General features: G+C 50.0%; 8 protein-coding genes across 8 annotated transcripts; 4 read left to right on the forward strand and 4 right to left on the reverse strand.

Moving 5' to 3' along the window:
* Window positions 1-3,042: 3,042 nt before the first annotated feature.
* On the forward strand, window positions 3,043-3,341 carry MYCFIDRAFT_169351 (uncharacterized protein; the record flags this gene model as incomplete). Its single annotated transcript, XM_007922746.1, has 2 exons — window positions 3,043-3,074; window positions 3,119-3,341. 2 exons carry the CDS (start codon window positions 3,043-3,045, stop codon window positions 3,339-3,341), a joined length of 255 nt encoding a protein of 84 aa, XP_007920937.1.
* A 27-nt stretch (window positions 3,342-3,368) lies between these two features.
* On the forward strand, window positions 3,369-4,396 carry MYCFIDRAFT_169352 (uncharacterized protein; the record flags this gene model as incomplete). The annotated part of the gene is made up of 2 exons (XM_007922747.1): window positions 3,369-3,399; window positions 3,465-4,396. 2 exons carry the CDS (start codon window positions 3,369-3,371, stop codon window positions 4,394-4,396), a joined length of 963 nt encoding a protein of 320 aa, XP_007920938.1.
* A 1,024-nt stretch (window positions 4,397-5,420) lies between these two features.
* On the forward strand, window positions 5,421-7,947 carry MYCFIDRAFT_28623 (uncharacterized protein; the record flags this gene model as incomplete). The annotated part of the gene is made up of 3 exons (XM_007921687.1): window positions 5,421-5,519; window positions 5,612-7,582; window positions 7,636-7,947. The coding sequence occupies 3 exons, from the start codon at window positions 5,421-5,423 to the stop codon at window positions 7,945-7,947; spliced, it is 2,382 nt and encodes a 793-aa protein (XP_007919878.1).
* Window positions 7,948-9,227: 1,280 nt separating this feature from the next.
* MYCFIDRAFT_209529 (uncharacterized protein) lies at window positions 9,228-10,378 on the forward strand. Its single transcript, XM_007922748.1, has 2 exons — window positions 9,228-10,027; window positions 10,092-10,378. The coding sequence occupies exon 1, from the start codon at window positions 9,328-9,330 to the stop codon at window positions 9,802-9,804; it is 477 nt and encodes a 158-aa protein (XP_007920939.1). The 5' UTR covers window positions 9,228-9,327; the 3' UTR covers window positions 9,805-10,027; window positions 10,092-10,378.
* MYCFIDRAFT_85718 (uncharacterized protein) lies at window positions 9,228-12,009 on the reverse strand (the record flags this gene model as incomplete). The annotated part of the gene is made up of 4 exons (XM_007922423.1): window positions 9,228-10,024; window positions 10,089-10,983; window positions 11,037-11,576; window positions 11,758-12,009. 4 exons carry the CDS (start codon window positions 12,007-12,009, stop codon window positions 9,948-9,950), a joined length of 1,764 nt encoding a protein of 587 aa, XP_007920614.1. The 3' UTR covers window positions 9,228-9,947.
* A 161-nt stretch (window positions 12,010-12,170) lies between these two features.
* Window positions 12,171-14,598, reverse strand: MYCFIDRAFT_209530 (uncharacterized protein). Its single transcript, XM_007922749.1, has one exon. It carries the CDS (start codon window positions 14,572-14,574, stop codon window positions 12,889-12,891), a length of 1,686 nt encoding a protein of 561 aa, XP_007920940.1. The 5' UTR covers window positions 14,575-14,598; the 3' UTR covers window positions 12,171-12,888.
* A 553-nt stretch (window positions 14,599-15,151) lies between these two features.
* MYCFIDRAFT_54715 (uncharacterized protein) lies at window positions 15,152-16,058 on the reverse strand (the record flags this gene model as incomplete). Its single annotated transcript, XM_007921906.1, has 3 exons — window positions 15,152-15,281; window positions 15,332-15,808; window positions 15,889-16,058. 3 exons carry the CDS (start codon window positions 16,056-16,058, stop codon window positions 15,152-15,154), a joined length of 777 nt encoding a protein of 258 aa, XP_007920097.1.
* A 346-nt stretch (window positions 16,059-16,404) lies between these two features.
* On the reverse strand, window positions 16,405-17,955 carry MYCFIDRAFT_85722 (uncharacterized protein). The gene has a single exon (XM_007922424.1). The coding sequence runs from the start codon at window positions 17,886-17,888 to the stop codon at window positions 16,449-16,451; it is 1,440 nt and encodes a 479-aa protein (XP_007920615.1). The 5' UTR covers window positions 17,889-17,955; the 3' UTR covers window positions 16,405-16,448.
* Window positions 17,956-18,964: the final 1,009 nt, after the last annotated feature.

An 18,964-nucleotide genomic window follows, 5' to 3' on the forward strand; every position in this document is an offset into this window, starting at 1 on the left:
AAGCCACTTTGCCTTTATAGACGTAAAGGCTTCGCTCTAATACTAATAAAGAAACTTCTACTCTATATCGAGGATATAAAGACGACTAGTCTCGATTCCAATCCTTGCTAGCTTTTCGTAGTAGCTTTAACTATGATTTTCTAGATTAATAGGACTTATACCTTAGCCCTTTACTAGTATCTCGTCTCTTTGACTGTGCTCGATCTACTCCTAGCGCTTATCGTCTATAGCGTTAGGCCCTAAGACTGCACCTATTACTAGATCGACGTATAGTATCTCCTCGCTTTTTTCAGTTCCTTTATTCGTAGTATTAAGCTCTGTCGCGGCATCCTAAACTCTAGCATTGTTGTTCTCGGCTATCTAAACATCTCCGTTACTATCGGTCGTATCGATAGAGGTAGCGACTATAGGTCTAAATACTATTAGTTAATGTGTTAAAGAAAAATATGCTAGCTACAGCTACCGGCTACGGCTGCCGGCTATAGCTACTAGCTACGGCCGCTAGCTAGATTGACTTACGCTACTAGAACTTTACGCTCGAAAACTAGCCGCAATTCTTTCCTCCTCTTAGCCTTCTCTTAGGTTGTCTTCTTATTCTAACCTTCACTTTTTTCTATAGGCGCTAGCTATCGATAGAATGCCTTATTCCGCGCCTTTCTTCTCTTATCCTTAGCTCTTTTATCCTTATCCATCTTGTCCTTTCTCTCGCGGTCTCGTACGGAATTCTTCTTCGTAAAGTACTCCTCTTTAGTCTTACGCTTTTTAGTTAGACGCTTAGGCAAAACAAACTCGCGGTCTTTAGTTCTATCTTCTATTTAGCGCGCGGCGCGCTTCTCTCTTACTATTATAAGGGAAAGGGGCGGGGGCGTAGTATATAGTAGTTATTGTCGGTATAGGTATAGAGGAAGAAGTTGAAAGTGTAAGAATATCGCGAAGCCCTAATTGTTGCCGCCTACGTAACGTTATATAGGTAAGCTTTCGCAACTACGGTAACTACACCCCGGCAATAGCAACTACGCCCTAGTAACGGCAACTACGCCCTAGTAACGGCAACCACGCCCTAGCAACGGTAATAAAGCGTAGTAAATACAACCTAGTAACTATTATAGCCGGCAATCGTAGCCGGCAGTCGAATAAGAGTGTCCTTGTAGCAAAACTACGCCCTAGTAACGGCAACTACGCCCTAGCAACGGCAAAAGAGCGTAGTAAATATAACAGAGTTACTATTATAGCCGGCAATCGTAGCCGGTAGTCGAATAAGAGTGTCCTTATAGTAAAACCAATACAGTCTCTAGTTCAAACTAGGAATCTATATAGTTCGAAAAAACCAAACCGGAACTAGGGAGCTAGTTCGCCGCTAAGAAACCAAACTATATACGTTTAGTAGTTCGGAAACCGAACTACTGCGGGGTCTAGGTAGCTAGATTAACAGTCCTTAAACTAGCAAGTTTCTACGGTTGTTTACTTATATAATCTATAGCTAGACTAAAGCCGAGTTTAATAAGAACGCACGGAAATTAGACAACGTATATCCTATATTTAAGGCCTATCTCAATAATAACTAGTAGCGATACAAGGTCTATATCGTAGACTGCTAGACTAACGAAGTTCTACACTTTAGTTATAAGACAACCTCGCGAGTTGAAGCTACGTATAGACGTATTAAAGTCTAGCTTAACTATAGCAGCCGCTACGATATCTTTACCTTATTTAAGAGCCTTCTTAACTAGTAGAAAGAAGGGCATAACCGTCGCCGTATTCGCCTTGCTAAGAACCTAAAGAGGTGTAACAAGGCACTTACTAGACTATTTTAGGCAAGCGTTTCTCGAGTTGTAAGCGATTACTATCTTCTCGAGGTAAAGGTTCTATACTAACGCGCTAACGACCTCCTACGGACTATAACTAACGAGAATAGCAACGAGATTAAGCACTCGGCGTACTCGTATACCTGCTTACAATGCCGCTATAACGACTACCTTAGTAAGACCTATAGTTATCCTTATAAATACGACATTATAAAGCTTCTCGAAACAGGTAGAAGCCGCGCTATACTATTGCCGAGCCACTTCTATAAGCACTAGTTAATTGATTTCCGTAGAACGTTTAATCTACGAGAACCGGAAGTAATCTTTAGCAACCGCAAACCTCTTACTAGCGGAGCTACATTATATACTACAAAGCGAGTAGCAACGGCTCGAGAACTAGATAATTTAAATAAGACTATAGCGGCTAAGAAGCGGAAGACTTTAATAGTAAGAATAGCGGACTTTACACTCGAGCCTAGCGTATCGCTTACTTAGTTAAGAACTACCGTTAAGCACTATAAGTGCATAAAGAGCTAATACCGCACTTAATAGTGCCCTTGCTAGAAGGCTAATCGACCGTATAGCTCTGCTTACTATCTAAGCGGCTTCGAGTGTTATAATTTACGAGTTAAGCCTTTATTATTACTTCTAGCCGCTCCGGAGCTACCTTCTAAGCTAAATCTACTTCGCCGAGAGATTAAGGACCTTCGAGTATATAAGAACAACCGTCTATAGTTAGAAGAACAGTAGGCAAGACAACAGGTAGAATATAACCGCTAATAGGCGGTATTCTATAAGCAATAACGATAATAGGCTGCTTAGTACTACCGCTAGCAGCTATCGCTTATATAGCTAGTACGGTAGATAATAAGCCCTCTATACTATAACGTACTATAACAATAGTACTATTAGTTTACTTAGCACTATTAGTTTACTTAGCAATAGTAGTATACTAGTTAGTAGCTAAGAGACTAGTATAAGCTAGTATATATAGCTTCGCGTAGTTATAAGGCGGCAGGTCGCAATCCGCTTAGACCTAAGTAGATAGCTAACAACTAATAACACCTTCAATTTTGCTATACTACTAATTTGCTAACAAACTTTAGCTTTATAGCTAGTAGTAGTATTACACTATATAGTATATAGTAGTTGCCCGGCTAGCGGGGCCTATATCGACGCGATTATCCGCTTCTATACGCGATTATATATAGAATAGCCGATCTCGTAATCTCGGGATATGCTAGGGCTCGGGCGGGTAGCTGGGGCTCGGTTTAGTCTCGAGGTGGCTTAAGAGGTGAGCACCGGGCAACGAGTCGCTACAGGTTAGAGTTAGAATGGAGCTTGAAAGTATTCTATTCTAGGCTCGCGCACAGTTCCTGTTGCTTCGGCACTGGCTCCGCTTCTCAGCGTACTTCTGATACCGGCTCTCACACATCTGACGTCTACGAAACCTACAAGCCGTTTCTCTCCATCCGTCTTACCAAGCAGCAAACATCAAAAGCCATCAAAAGTATCATAATGGACTTGGAGAGATAGCGAAAACATTCCAGCGGATGATCCGCAATGTCTGATGGCGCTGCTCAGAAGAAGACGAGTTTAGGTATTCCATCGTAGACCTTCTCTTCAGAATTTCGGCTTAGCTAACAACACAACACGCAGGCTTCCATTTCATTGCTGGGCTAGGCTCTGGTTGCGCAAGTGCGGCATTACTACAACCAGCAGACTTGCTCAAGACTCGTGTACAGCAGTCGCACGCTTCCTCGCTTCGACAAGCTCTTCGTGAAGTCCTCGATGGACCGAGTCCGATTCGTCAACTATGGCGCGGCACATCGCCCTCGGTCATTAGAACTGGCTTTGGCTCAGCTCTCTACTTTGGGATGCTGAATCAGATGAGGCAATATGTCTCCAAACTACCGGCAATGCCGTTAGCTGGTGAAGCGACGACTTCCAAAGGATCCTCTGTACTTCCGAAACTTGGAAATGTGGCGAACTTGGCTACCGGCGCCGCTGCCAGAGTGGCTGCAGGCTTCATCATGAACCCTATTACAGTCCTCAAGGTCAGATATGAGAGCACGCACTACTCCTACACCAGTCTGGCAGGAGCCGCGAGAGATATTGTGCGGACGGAAGGAGCAAGAGGTTTCTTTGCTGGCTTTGGTGCTACAGCAGTTCGGGATGCTCCCTACGCCGGACTGTACGTCTTGATCTATGAACAATCGAAGGCGCAGCTTGGCAAGATGTCGCAGATTGTTGCAGGCCCTAATGGTGAACCTGCAGTCCGATCGATGTCGAGCTCAGCCAGTATCAATTTCGTGTCAGGCGTATTAGCCGCCATGACTGCCACGACTTTGACGAATCCTTTCGACGCCATCAAGACAAGACTCCAGATTGCCCCTGGGAAATATAGGAACATGCTGACAGCAGCGAGGATGATGCTGCAGCAGGAAGGTGTCAAAAGTATGTTCTGTGGCCTCAGTCTGCGTATAGGCCGCAAAGCCGTCAGTAGTGCATTGACGTGGACTGTTTACGAAGAGCTGATTCGAAGGGCGGAAAATGCCTTGGAAGAGAAGGCAGCAATCGCACCCCGATGACCAATAACAACTGACTTATGGCGCCAAAATAGAACCAGGATCTATTACTCTACTCCTCACATGGACGTAAAGCGACGGAGCTACTTGGGTCAATTTCTGACTTCTTACGTCGAACACTCTCAGATCTGCTCTCGTGCCACTTCTCGACGGGCTCTCCTCGCATCAGAACAGGAATATAGCAGTCGCCGAAAAATCTACAGATCCTCTCTCTCTTGCTGCATCCTTTGTAGCACCTGACCACCGATCAAGACGAGGTTGGTGAGGTTGCGAGGCGCAATACCCGTATGACCCTTCTTCGTACCTTCATTGTGACAAAGAGGCTTCTTAGCTTGCAACGATTCCTATGTTTAAATCCAAGTGAGTTCAGCCTTCGCTTAAGGGTGATCAGCCCCTTCAAATTAGCATCGTCCAAGCAATGTGGTATCAGTAGAACATGATCCGCTGGTAGGTTCAGAGAGCCTGGTGGATCTGGCTATGATTCCATTCCATCAGGAAGTGCCCATTGCTCGTGGAGAGCATCGTAGCATGGCCTAATGTAAGCGAATGATGACAGCTGTGAGGATGGAATAAAGATGCTGAGAGTCAGAGTGACATGTGAATGGAGCTGGCGTCGCGAGTGACGTAGCGGTAGAATCACCAGTGCAGCTTGTGCAGCCTAGCCGAAAAAGGAACGGTGTTTTGCTTGGCGAAGTGCAAGAACCTGTCCCTGGCCTTGCTGGCTCTGATGAGTTGAGAGAGACGCAGGCGAGCCGCAAGCCCCCCTCCCCCCCGTTGCCTCTGCATCAAGAACATCCCCTCCATCTCTGCTGGGCGCGCCGCTATAGCATCGACGCTACGAGACGAATCATCCCGAAGATCTGCATCCACGAAAACACACGCACATTGATCGGACAGGAGGAGAGGAGGATAGCTGGAAGCTGGGTGGAGGACGAGCGCGAGAGCAGCAATCACAACACGACACTCCCGCATCAAGCGACCACTCTGTACATATCCTCGCAATCCAAGTCGCGACAAAGCCGTCAGTATGGCTGCGCTCGGCGAGGAGCTGCTGAGCGTGGTCAACCGGCTGCAGGATCTGGTCTTCAACACCATCGGCAACGATTCTCTCGATCTGCCACAAATCGTACGTCCGTACACCTCATGCATCCTACCGAGAGTAGATGGCGCGATCGAAGCAGCTGGTATGTGCGCAGATCATGACTGACGCTCTCACAGGTTGTAGTCGGATCGCAGTCCTCTGGCAAGTCGTCTGTGCTCGAAAACATTGTTGCCAGAGATTTCTTGCCTCGCGGTAGCGGCATCGTCACGCGCAGACCTCTCATTCTCCAGCTCATCAATATCCCATCCGAGGCCGACAAGCCTAGCGATCACGAAATACACGTGCCTCATACACCGGCCGCGGCCGCAGGACAAAAACAAAATGAGTGGGGAGAGTTCAGCCATATGCCCGGCCGCAAGTTCTACGACTTCCAAGAGGTGAAGAGGGAGATCGAAAATGAGACAGCGAGAATCGCAGGCAGTAATAAGGGCATCAACAGACAACCTATCAACCTCAAAGTCTATTCGCCAAGTGTGCTCAGTCTCACACTCGTGGATTTGCCGGGCTTAACCAAGGTTCCCATTGGCGACCAACCCTCAGACATCGAGAAGCAAACGCGCAATCTGATTTCTGAGTATATCGCCAAACCAAACAGTATCATCTTGGCCGTGTCGCCTGCAAACGTGGATCTTGTCAACTCTGAGGCTCTCAAGCTCGCGCGACAAGTCGACCCAACTGGCAAGCGTACCGTCGGTGTTCTGACTAAGCTCGACTTGATGGACCATGGCACAAACGCGTTGGATATCTTGTCAGGACGAGTCTACCCACTCAAGCTCGGATTCATTGGTGTGGTCAACAGATCGCAGCAGGACATTCAGGGCAACAAGTCAATGGAAGATGCTCTCCAGGCAGAGCGCGACTTCTTCCGCATGCACCCAGCCTATCGAAACATCGCCTCGCGATGTGGAACTCAGTTCTTGGCAAAGACTCTCAGCCAAACCCTGATGGGACACATCCGAGAAAGGTTGCCCGACATCAAGGCGCGACTCAACACTTTGATGGGCCAGACTCAGCAGGAGCTGGCATCATATGGCACAGATACCTTCACCGGAAAGGAGCACAGAGGATCATTAATACTTCAGCTCATGACCCGATTCGCAACATCATTCATCTCCTCCATCGATGGTACGTCTTCTGAGATCAGCACCAAGGAGCTATGTGGTGGTGCGCGGATATACTATATCTTCAACTCTGTTTTCGGCAACAGCTTGGACTTGATTGATCCCACTCAAAACCTCACCGCGCTCGACATTCGCACCGCCATACGAAACTCCACTGGACCGCGACCTTCGCTATTCGTGCCCGAATTGGCATTCGATCTATTGGTGAAGCCACAAATCAAGCTCCTTGAGATTCCCAGTCAACGATGTGTCGAGCTCGTGTATGAGGAGCTTATCAAAATCTGCCACACATGCTACTCGAACGAGCTTGCAAGATATCCACGACTCCAAGGCAAATTGATCGAGGTGATATCAGATTTGTTGCGCGAACGTCTCGGGCCGACCTCTACATATGTGGAAAGTTTGATTTCAATACAGCGCGCATACATTAATACAAATCATCCAAACTTCCTTGGCGCTGCAGCTGCCATGAGTGGTGTCATGCAAGACAAGCATGAAAAAGAGAAGAAGGCAGCAGCCGCTGAGGAGAAGAGGAAACGAGACGAGCGAAGACGGAAGGAGCTGAACGGTGTAAACGGCACCGAGACTCCTGAAGACGATGAAGAGGAGCACAGTCGCGTCTTGCCATTGCGTTCGGCGGCCAAGGCAAAGGAGAGTAGAAGCATGAGCCCCGCCGTTGGTCGAGATGGACACAGACTTACGCACTCTACGAGTGTGCCAAATGGTGCTCCGAGCGGCGGCAGAGATTCGTTTCTCAACTACTTCTTTGGAAAGGAGAACGGCCCAACAACCGGACCACTGCCAGGCCAGAGTTCAGGCTTCTCAGGAGCGTCAGGGCCCAGCAGACATGTCAGCCAGAATATCGAGCCGAACATCACCGCAAGCTTCAGGAGAGGTGACACGCGACCTCTGCCGCAGCCTGAGCCTGTGATCAGTGACGACTTCGCGCAGGAGGAGAACGCGTTGGTAAGTTTTTGCTGATATCTGTCCATCATACGCACATGCTAACATCCGCTCAGGACGATCCTACCGGACCTGCCCTAACTGAGCGTGAATCCCTCGAGACCGAGCTCATTCGAAGACTGATCAACAACTACTTCAACATTGTCCGGGAAACGATTGCCGACCAGGTGCCGAAGGCGGTGATGCATCTGCTCGTGAACCATACCAAAGACGTAGTGCAGAATCGTCTGGTGTCTGAGCTTTACCGCGAAACTCTGTTCGAGGAACTTCTGTATGAGGACGATGGCGTAAGAGAGGAACGTGAGAAGTGCGAGAAGCTCCTGGCGACTTACAAAGAGGCGAGCAAAATTATTGGTGAAGTTTTATGAGTGCAGGTCAAGACTCGGGATTGTGGTTGATATGAATTGGCGAAAAATAGCATTTATCATTCCGCTCTATCAGTTTTACGAGCGAAGGGCGTTCACGACTGAGCTCTCTGGGCCAAGATGGCAGAGTCAGAGACGAGCGAGCAGGAACTCGTGGAAGCTGTTGTGTATAGATCTTGGAGGAAGGCTGTACACTACTCTCCATTGTCGCCAACAAGATGCCGAAAGGCAAATCTGTCAAAGGGCCATCACTCCTCTGTGTGGCACGCTCCGGTAGTCGCATGCCCATGAAACGAAACAGGGGACGCACTGTAGGAAAGACTTTCTGATAGAACGTGGAAGATCAAGGAGGCATGTGAAGACGCTAGACACCGGCAAAAGCTCGGCCATCACCGCGAATGTGCGCCATCTTAATCAACAAACAATTCTCTTTTGAGCTTCGCGAAGTGAAGCAAACCCGGAAATTGGCCGAACTTCAACGTCGAGCTGCAACTCGCTGGACAGGTCGCATCACCATACAATGCTCAATCCTAGAACGCCAACGTAATGGGCGCCACACCAAACTACAGCGCAGACGAACGAATAGTCGTCCGACTGCTGTTCGAGCAATTTCCAAGCTCATCGGATTCTGAGCGCCGCGCCGTCATCTTCAATATCGTTTTCGCGGAGGAACATGATGCCGTCGGACTGAAAGATGGACGGGATGCGGACAGTCTGAAGTCTTGTTGGTCGAATAGACATCGCAAGGGTCGCGAGGCCGCTTGGAGATCTGTTCTGCAAGGACCTCTAGAAGGCGCCGAGGAGCAATGGAATGAACTGCGCGATCGAGTTCAACGTGCAAATGAGGCGCTCGGGGAGGAGAAGGAAGAGAGGACACCTGTTGATCCTGAAGACGCGAACGCAGGGAAGTATCAGAGACGTGTGCCACTTGGCCTGGGCTGACTGTTTTCAGGCGACACGCTCTGCGATGGATGCGATCTCAATATCACGAAAGGGGACGTCGACAGCTATCAGTGCGTATATTGCGCTCAGAGCGACTACTGCGTCGAATGCTACGAGAACTCGAACATCGAGAAGTGCCATCCCGGCAAGGAGTATGCCCGTCTCACGCCTGCTCGGCGTGCGGAATTCGATGCGCGCATGGCTGCGAATCGCCGTCATGAAGAGGAAGAAGATGATAACGACGACGACAACACGGCTCAGCAAGATGTCGATAGGATCATGCAAGATGCAGCATCCACGACGGAAATCGACTCCGAATCGCCCTCAACGACCGCACCTCTCAATTCACAGCCCCTGCCTCAGATCAACTCCAAGCCATCACCAAGAACTGCGCCGCGCAATTCAAACACTTACGCCTGGTACACAGAAACGCCGCTCCAGATGATCCACAAGTCGCAAATAGTCTGGGCTTCTGACTCAGCGTTCTGGACCCCGAATGAAACCGATCAGCAACCTGTCCCATACGACTCACCAGTCTACAAAGCCGGTGGCAAAGTTCATCGTGTCACTATCAGCGGAAGGTCAGACTCTGAGAGCTTCAAGGCGGAAGACTGCATGGTTTGTTCCAAATGTCCTGATTGTGGAAGCAACGCCGTCCCCTTCGAAGGTGAAAATGAAGGTACGCCCTTCGTACACACCGCCGATACAATCAGAACTGGCCGAGGATTGACATTCGATCCAATCCAGACCCCGAAATTTGATCGGCAGAATTCAAAATTCTCGGATGCCAGTCTGCATAATGTGCTCTATCACGACGGATTACCGCGAATCACTGCTTTGTGCATTGTTCGGAAATGCTACTGCTATAGCGAGGCGCTTTTGAGGGGGAACTGGGAAGAGCAAGCTCGAGTTGGATGAAGTGTGAAGACAAGTCGGAGAAAACGGTTGGATAGAGCAAGAGCTTGGATTGGAGACGCATCAAATGTCTATGGCGGATTGGCGGATTCTAGCTGCGCAGGCGCATCCAGCTTTTAGATACCAAGTCGTGAAACGCACCTCCATCACATGGAAACACTCTTCCTACTAGCAACTCTTGACAGCACAGGTACCGCCGGCTTAACGCTGTTCAAAACGACCACTGTTGTATCACACAAGTCAGCATAGCCACCGAATGAATCAGCAGACCATAGAAATCAACTCACCAGCGAACAGACAAATCGCAACCAAAGGCAAAACCCAAGGCGAGAAAGCAAAATTCCCTCCCGCATCCGTCAAATCCATAATCGAAAGCAAACACAACGCGAGCCCAAGCAACCCACTCACAACCAACCGAATCCAATGCATCCACGTCTTCTCCCTCTTACTCAACGCCGCAAGCAAACAGCATAAAATCACAACCAACCCCACCGTCGTGAAAAAGTACACAAACGTCAAATCGAAAACTCCCGCGGCTCGAACCAGAGCATCAGACGACTCATCCGAAGCCTTTTCGTCTGAGAAATCCACGATCGTGTTCGAGAGCACGTTGAGCTCCGTGCTGTTCTCTGAGCCGGCGAAACCTGCTATGTTCAGGATTGTGGTGTACAGGGTGTAGTATGACCATTCGACCGCACCCCAGGCAGCTTCGGGATCCGCGGTGCCGTTTGCGACGACTTGGGTGGCGTTGATGGCGTTGGGGTAAGTGTAAGTCAAAATCTCGCTGGTTTCGCTGAGACTGCTGGTCGTGAGGAGAGATTTGTAGACGAGATCTTGAACCGTGTCGTTGAGTTGAGTTGCGATTTCGGTCCAGTTTGGATTTGTTTCGTTGGCGATCTGAGCCCAGGTGTTGATTTGGTTGGTGAATTCGTTGCCGCGCACGATTGCTGCGCGCCAGGTTACGCATTGGGCTACGCCTTCGACTGCGAGGACGAGGGCGAGGTGGAGGGGGAAGTGCAGGAAGGACCAGATTTGTTGCCGGATTGTGCCGAAGTGGTCTTCTTCGATCCAGTCGAAGTAGAGCATGTAGAGGAAGTAGTAGATTGCTACTGCGCAGATTATGTTGCCGACTGTCGAGGCGGTGAAGCTTAAAGCTCCTTCTGAGTGGACGATGCGTTGGCACTGGAAGGAGAGGTTAGAACGAGCTATGATTTGGGAGTAAGGAAGTTCGTTACCTTCTCAGCAAGACCCATCACACCCTCGCCAAGGATTATGAGAGTGAGTAGACTCATTCTCTGAATTAGATGTGTTCCCTTGAAGCTGATGTTGCGCCAGATGGAGGAGACCGATGTAGCAACAATGGTCTCCAGAATGGCGACCACATACCATGCAATGTAAGTATGATCCGATCCTTGCTCGACAGAGTGGAAGCTCCAGAAGATGCCGAGATAAATGATAGCGGCGATGAAGTATGTTCCTGCCATGAGACACATGGGCAGAATCGTCTGCTTGTAATGTCGCGTAAACCACAACGACACAACGTATTGGAATACGAGAACCAAGCGCGACGCCATGAGTACCAGCGTCAGAGCCTTGAAGTATGGCAAAGCAGGTCCTTCCTCATCGGCATCATCCTCGCCAGATGACTGCATGTGTTTCCCAACATTGAACTTGGGTCCGATGATTGCGAAGCCCATCATCACAAGGAATTGGCAATACTTGGCGGTCCGTTCGAAGACGGAGTCTGTTGAGAATCGAACATCGTAGAGACCGACCTGGTACCTGAAAAGTAAATGATATCGTTAGTCATCGTCTTATGTTGCGTTATGATCGACGCGTTGCTCACCATGTAAACCACAGGACGCAAAAGAAGCCGATGTATTGCTTCAGTGTGTCGCTGTCGTTGACCTGCATGTTGTCAGCTTTTGTTCAAGCTCGCCATCATGGCGCTGATACCTCATGGACGTTAGTGAAGACGGTTAAGTTGGCCACGAAGAACAGGTCGTAGAACAGCTCGGCATTGGTAGCTTCGGCGTGTCGACGGAATTGCGGATGATCGTGAAAAGCTGCATCATCGGACTGTTCTTCCAGGTAGGGCTGCACGATGGCGGTCTTGTTGTCTTCTGTGTTGGAAGAGGCCCCGGACCCTTCATGTGCCATCAAAGGACTCCTGAAGAACGGGAGATGACTGTTGTTGGCTTTCGCCATTTCGAATCTATCCTCAAACGGCAGACAAATTTAGTGACCTCGCTGTCGTTGCAATCAAGTCAGTAGCGAGACCAAGGCGAATAGTTGTAGGAAGCCAAGCATATAAATCTTCTGGCGGAAAGAACATGCAGCTGGAGGCTGGGTCAAATAAGGCCCCGAGTACTTAATGAGTCTAGAATTGGTATGCCTTAAAACTATCAGTGCTGGCGATCATTCAGCTGAGGCACGTTGGGATAGGAATCACATTGAGGGACCGCGTGAGGCGTGCTCGAGGCGTCCCAATATCGCCGCACGTACTTTGAGGCCGTACGCCATGCGGCCATGAATCGCTGGTGTGTCCGCACTAACAAATCGACACTTTCGCAAAGGTGTTCCAGAAATGGATACAGGACAGACGTGATCCTTCGGCGCGCCATGTCCCAGTCGTGCTTCTCTCGACGCTGTCAAGTTTCAGCTGTACGGCCCCAACTATGTAGCATGCTTCTCCACATAAATGCCGTCGCCGCGTGATTCAGTACGAGTTTGCTCACAAGTGACCTGTCAGGTCAAGCAACTTTGAGCACTCTGCATTCTCCTACGAGTCTACCACATTAAAAGTTGGGTGCGTGGTGGAACCACAAGTGGAGAATTCAGAAGCCCGAAGGATTGCAGAAGCTGTGGAGATGATGGACGCCTCAAAAGCTTGAGAAGCGATATAGAGGCTTAGCCGCCTTAGCCTGACTGAGGTGACCCCAACAGCCTGGTTCAGGTAACCCTAAGGCCGTCCTCTTCTTAAGTCTGCGCTGTTCCCAGCTGGTGCAAGATGGAGGTATGGCCAGCGCTTGCCGGATCAGTACGCAGAAGGCCGTCCGCTCCCTGATGAAGCTTTGTCTCAGGTATTCAAGCCTTGTACAAAGTATCTAGAAACCCACTCGCGAGGTCTCTTACTATGCTCTTATCCGGTATACTGCCGGCGACACCATACAGCGCCGCTGCATCGCCCTTTTTGGTGCTTGCGTGTCCTTTGCAAGCTTCCACTACGTCCTCCAGGTCTTTGACAAGCTGATCGACTGCGTTCACGATTGGGACAGTGACAGCAACGTGAATCGCAGGTGGATCTTGCAAAGCATTTAGATGCCAACCTTTTGCAGACATGGCATCAGCAATGTCATAGATGTCGACCAGCAAACTTGGCGATTTGTGATTTGGCGCAGCCTTGAATGCCACGACTGAGACCATCGGCTTGCCGATGACTTGAATGCTCTGGCGAAGTCTGTCCGAAGTTCTAATGGCGTATTCAATCTGCTTCGCAGCACTAACGATTTTCAGACAGGTGTCAAGATAGCCATCCTCACCCATGCGCATGAGCGATGCCCAGCAACCGGCAATCAATGCGCCTGGTCTTGAACCAGCAATGTTAGGTGACGCGTAGACGCCGCCTGACCAGTCTGGACATATGTAGTACTGGTACTTTCGAAGCTTTGCAGTCCGATAGAGTACCACGCTGTTGCCTTTAGGAGCAAAGCCGTACTTGTGGGTGTCGACGCTGATCGATGTAACTCCTGGCACGCGAAAGTCGAAGTCTGGAGACGGGAAGCCAGCCTTTGCGAGGAAAGCTATCACGAAAGATCCTAGACAGCAATCTACGTGTAGTGGAAGCTTGTGCTTCAGAGCCAGTCGAGATAGAGCAGGAATGTCGTCAACAATGCCGTGAGGGAAGTTTGGAGCCGATCCCACCAGCAGTATGGTATTTGGATTGATCAGCCGGCGCACAGAAGGTATGTGAACACGATAGCTGGGCTCAGGGCAAGGCACCAAGTGCATCTTGATCTTGAAGTAATCGCCAGCTTTTCGGAAGGCAGTGTGTGCAGTGTTCGGAAGGATCATCTCAGGCTCAGTCACGCCTCGCTCAAAAAATGCCTTTTGTCGTGCTGCTAGACACGCCATCAATATACTCTCTGTCCCTCCACTGGTGGTCACGCCCGCTCCTGCATCAGGCGCATTGAAGAGGGCCAAAGTCATAGCGACAACTTCTGCCTCCATCTTTCGCACACCTGGAAAGACGTCTGGGTGGATTGGATTGCTCACGCCGAAGCGCTTGAAGGCATCGCTCTGCAACCCTGCAAGCTCATCACCGCCATGATACACCGCACCGCTGACCCTTCCATCTTCCCATCTTGTATGCTCCATCTCGCCCAGCTTCTCCAGCTCTGCGCGTACTTGCTCGGGCGTCCATCCTTGAGCTGGCAGTGCTTTGTAATTGATGACACCTGGACCGGAAGGCACCAGCTTTTTCTCGATATCTGTGATTGCTTTCTTCACGTCGGCCTGGACCTTGGCCTGTACAAAAGGCAGGCGCAGAAAGAGTGCATAGAGTCTGCGGTAGATATGGCCATATAGCTGTTTAATGGAGGCGAAGATGCCATAACCACGCAGTCTCCACCACGTCGATCGAGCCAATCGAATTATGAACAGAGCGAGGAGGACGTTTCGAAAGACATCGAGGCTTTGCGTGAGGAGCAGTTGGCGGCCTCTGGGAGTTCTGACGTTGTACTGCTTGCGCAGTTGTGGGGATAGCAGAGCCATTATTACGACCAGACAAAGGCTGCGAGAGGTCTTGCTACCGAGAGGAAGAGGGCTGTGGAGGCATTGGCATTATATAACAATACTTGGAAACGGGCAAAGAAAGCTTGGTTGCAAGCTGAAGTCATTCGAAACAACTCATCGTGGCACGAGGCAGCAGCACATGCCTTGATGCACGGTGCACGCGGAACGCGCGGAGAGCTTGCGAATGCCGAGGCTGCTCAGTGGCTTTGTCAACTGACGATCCTCAATCAAATTGCCGGGACTCCCCTTCAATATTGACTCAAGCAACCTTGCGCTGCCAGGGGCATGGCCGACACTCGACACTCCCGTCAACCTGAAGCCTCCCGTCTACCGTTACTCGCAACGAGTCCCATACTTGAGCTCCGAAGTATAAATCTTGCTTGCCGCCCACGCAGCTGTGAGACAACGCATGAACGTCAGCTACAGACCAGTCACACTCAATGGACCATGGCTGGTGACCTTACATCTTCACAGAGCACCGCCAATTGACAGGACTGCGCCTCCAATTGCGCACTTGACTAGACACAACATCCAGATACAGGGGCTTCCTCATTGGCTACTTGCTGCCACTCGATGCGCTTCCGGCCGCCGCTCCGCTACTCCTCCACGCACTGAGGATTAGATCCACAATATGGTCCGTGCCTTTGCCATTCTTGACTTGCGCGAAGATGGTCGGCCCTCCCTCACTGGCCACAGACGTTAATCCTGCTCAAAGACGCTGTCTTGCATGACTTACCGCATCTTTCTTGCATCTCTGTCCATGACATTCAGGTCGGCACCAATCAGCTCCGCCAGATCTGTCTTGTTGACAATCAGAAGATCGCTCTGCGTTATGCCAGGCCCTCCTTTTCTTGGGATCTTGTCTCCTCCGCTGACATCGATGACATATATGATGTAGTCAGCCAGCTCTCGTGAGTAGTTCGCAGCTAAGTTATCTCCACCACTTTCTATCAGCAGTATCTCGGTACCAAATTCTCTTTGGAGCTCTTGGAGGGCAGCAAGATTCGCTGATATGTCTTCTCGTACAGCTGCATGCGGACATCCCCCGGTCTCGATGGCTCGTATCCGCTCAGCTGGTAGAGCTTTATGCCGGGTGAGAAACTCGCAGTCTTCGCGGGTAAAGATATCGTTGGTTACGGCGGCGATGTTGTACTTGTCGCGAAGGGCATGGCATAGTGCAAGCATCAGGGCAGTTTTCCCGGAACCTACGGGTCTTCATGCACCATATATATCAGCCTCAACCGCTCACAATGTGCCTTGGTCGTCTGCTCCTGCGTTCTTGTCTGGACATACCCACCAATGCCGACTGTGAAAGCTCGGTCTTTCCAGTCTCTACCCTCTATGATGGGCATTTCACGGCCAAGAAAGGATCCTGGACCATCCAAAACTTCGTGAGTGTGGCCATGGTCCTCTGCTGCGTGCGAGTGCGAAGCTCCATCATGTGAGTGAGAGTGAGAGGTCATGACTGGACTGCTTTTATCATCGACTCGAGTGTAACAGGAAACAGGGCTGTCAGATTCCGGTCTCAGAGCGGGGCTGGTGGGGCATCGAATTCACAACCCTGCGGCGGATCATGAGCGGTCAGGGCCGATGCGCAACTCTGTTTCTGTCCCGAAGGTTGTACGCTTCCATTTACATATCATCACGGATCTGTTCGAGGCTCGCAGGCTGGCTTGTGAGGCTGCGAAAGGCTTGCATCATCTGTGCCGCAGTGCTTGTGGAAGGCGAGCCAAGAGCGTTGAGGAAGGTAGGTCGGAGTGCTATTTGATGGACTTGTGAGGGAACAGAGGTTTTGTTGTGCAGGGAGGTGGGTTAACCTTTATGTCGTGTGTGATACCAGATTTAGTCCCACATCAGTAGTAGCTATTGCTGGTCGCACTACGTCCATATTCACCTGAAGTGCCCGGGAACGCACCCACAGGATCGCTACTCCGTCCCAACGCTTCCTCGTCTCCACTGTCGGCTTCTTCTCCACGAAATGCTTTTTCATCCGGCTCCGGTGGTGCTCGCATGCTTGACAAAGTCGCTATATCAAGCGATGGAGGATTGAAGGGCTGAGCGGTGTGATACTCTCTTCCAGATGGCATGCTTGCAAGGAGGGGCTCGAATGGCGGCACGAGTTGCACATTGATTGTGCTGTTCTCCTTGTCCCATTTGGCCTCCAGCATCTCCACCACTCGCGCTTCCTCCAAACGGCCAGCATCCATGCCCCATTCACCACCTTTCTCGACCTTCTTGTCTTCGCGACGTTCTTGCCAACTCTGCTTCAGACCTTTGAACCCTTTTCGTTTGCCATCTTCGAGATCGACAGCAAGACCTAGCTCCTTCCTCGACCCTCGAAGCCATGCCAGTCCTTCGCCAGTCTTTCCTGACAATTCTGCATCGATGGCGAGAAAACGCGCGGCTTTGCCTCTAGCTGTACGTCGCAAGTCCTCGGCGTATCTCACCAGATCCTCGTCAACCTTTCCAGCACCACTTCGTGCTAAGAGGCCAACCGCACTATTCGCGTGCTCGGCTGCAGCCAGGCAGAGTCTCGCAAAGAGATGTGCTCGGACCTTCGGGATGGTAGGCGCTTTGAACATCCAATCTGTATTGCTTTCATTCCTGGTGTCCGCCACAGCAGCGATGTATGGATCATCTTTCGCCACGACGATAATCGTTGCTTCGGCCATAGCGAGAGAAGCCAGCGCAGAAATGGTGGATGCTTGGATGTCCACAGGGCCATCTCTGGCAGCAGATATTGAGGGAAGTGAAAGCAGATGTGAATGGACGCTGTGTGCCTCGAGCAAATGCTTCATGGCTGTGCCGATGGTCGCAGTACGCTGATCTGCAGACAAAACAGCTGAGCCGTAGAGGAGACGAAGCTGTGAACGTGCCAATAGCGAATGCGTGTAAGCAAGAGTCGATAAGGCGAATGCGATTTCATGGTGCAGTCCTGTCAGCTTAGGCCGAGCACTTTCGCGGCCGGGCAGAGTAGGCGACAGAGTGCTTCGCCATTCAACTTCAAGAGGCTTCTTGACCTCGACATCCAGCTTTTCCGGTCCAATATCGCGGTAGCTAGCGCCCGTATTTAAGGCTAATAGATACGGAAGATAGCCGTTGACTGCATCTTGGACGGTGGGAAGGTTAACAGCCCTGGCTTGGGCCGAGAGGCGTTTGTGTTTCTTCAACGCATCTTTCAATATGCTGCGCTTTGTGGTTGCCGTCAGCGGTAGAGAAGGATGCGTGACACTGTCAAAGTAGTCTGAGAGGAGAACTGAGCTTGTGGTTGGGAGTGTAAAGGGAAAGGGCATGTTTGTTTTCGGTGAGAAACTCCCTTCACAAGCTCGCCGTTGTTGACGCCCGTTGGTAGTTGATCAAATCCACGTCGCTTTAGCAAAACAAGCCTGTTTGGTTAGTTAGCTTTGACTAATATTGGCTGGTAACCGGCCCCACACCCATGGGCCAGTTTTGAGCCTATATAAGAGGCCTCCTTCTGTATTGTAGGTAGAGCATTAACCTCGTACAGTATATTGTTTATGTTATACTTCTATAATGCCTATATTATAGGGCTCTAGTTATTAGCCTAAGCGACAGTCTCGTTATCCTATCTTGCTAAATATAGCTGCCTATATTGCTATAGGTTATATTACCCTCGGTAGCCTATACTATTGCTATAAGTAGTAGTAGTAGTATTAGTTTCCGTTCTTTATTAGAGCCGAAGGTAGGGCTATCTCTTTATATCTAATAGGTTCGGGTATATTAAAGGTAGTCTCTAGGCACGAATAGCTATAACTAAAGCGAGGGTACGATAAGAGCCTACGATACGGACGATACCGAAGTATCTTAAGGGGCCGTTACGACAAGCAGAGAAACCTCTTAACGAGGGCATCGCTTTAACCCCGAAAAGCTATAAACCCTTAGGACTGTTATAGCTTAGGGCCTAGTCTATAACTATAGCTAGCTTCTAAGGACTCGGCTCCGGGTCGAAGACCTATTTAGTACCGCTTGCTCGAGATAAGCCCCGCTTAAGGAGGAGATAGACTAATTACCTATCGGCCTTGCTTAGTTTGCTAAGACTATTTATACGATAGTAATTTCTAGATTATAGGTCGGATGCCTAGATAGTTCCCCTATCGACCGGGTAGATTGCTTCGAGATTCGCTGCCTCGTTCGGATAGTGCTTAGCCTTCTACTAGAAAAAGAAGGTCCCCGCCCCCTCGTCTAGCTAAAGGAGATACGAGCTAGTTTCTAGGATCTAGGTGTAAATAGAGATTATAGTCTCTCCCTCCGAGCGGCTTTCGTCTAATACTAAACTTAGCTCCTAGGGGTATATAGGCGACCCCTAGGAGGCTAAATTCTAATACTACCCTAGGGGTAATATTAGAAG

The sequence above is a fragment of the Pseudocercospora fijiensis genome (assembly GCF_000340215.1).
Source record: "Pseudocercospora fijiensis CIRAD86 unplaced genomic scaffold MYCFIscaffold_1, whole genome shotgun sequence".
In the NCBI taxonomy this organism is placed as follows: domain Eukaryota; kingdom Fungi; phylum Ascomycota; class Dothideomycetes; order Mycosphaerellales; family Mycosphaerellaceae; genus Pseudocercospora; species Pseudocercospora fijiensis.

Coding starts and splice junctions, on each gene's coding strand:
- MYCFIDRAFT_209530 (XM_007922749.1), bottom strand. CDS start 14,574: ATGGCTCTGCTATCCCCACAACTGCGCAAGCAGTACAACGTCAGAACT.
- MYCFIDRAFT_209529 (XM_007922748.1), top strand. CDS start 9,328: ATGATCCACAAGTCGCAAATAGTCTGGGCTTCTGACTCAGCGTTCTGG.
- MYCFIDRAFT_85722 (XM_007922424.1), bottom strand. CDS start 17,888: ATGCCCTTTCCCTTTACACTCCCAACCACAAGCTCAGTTCTCCTCTCA.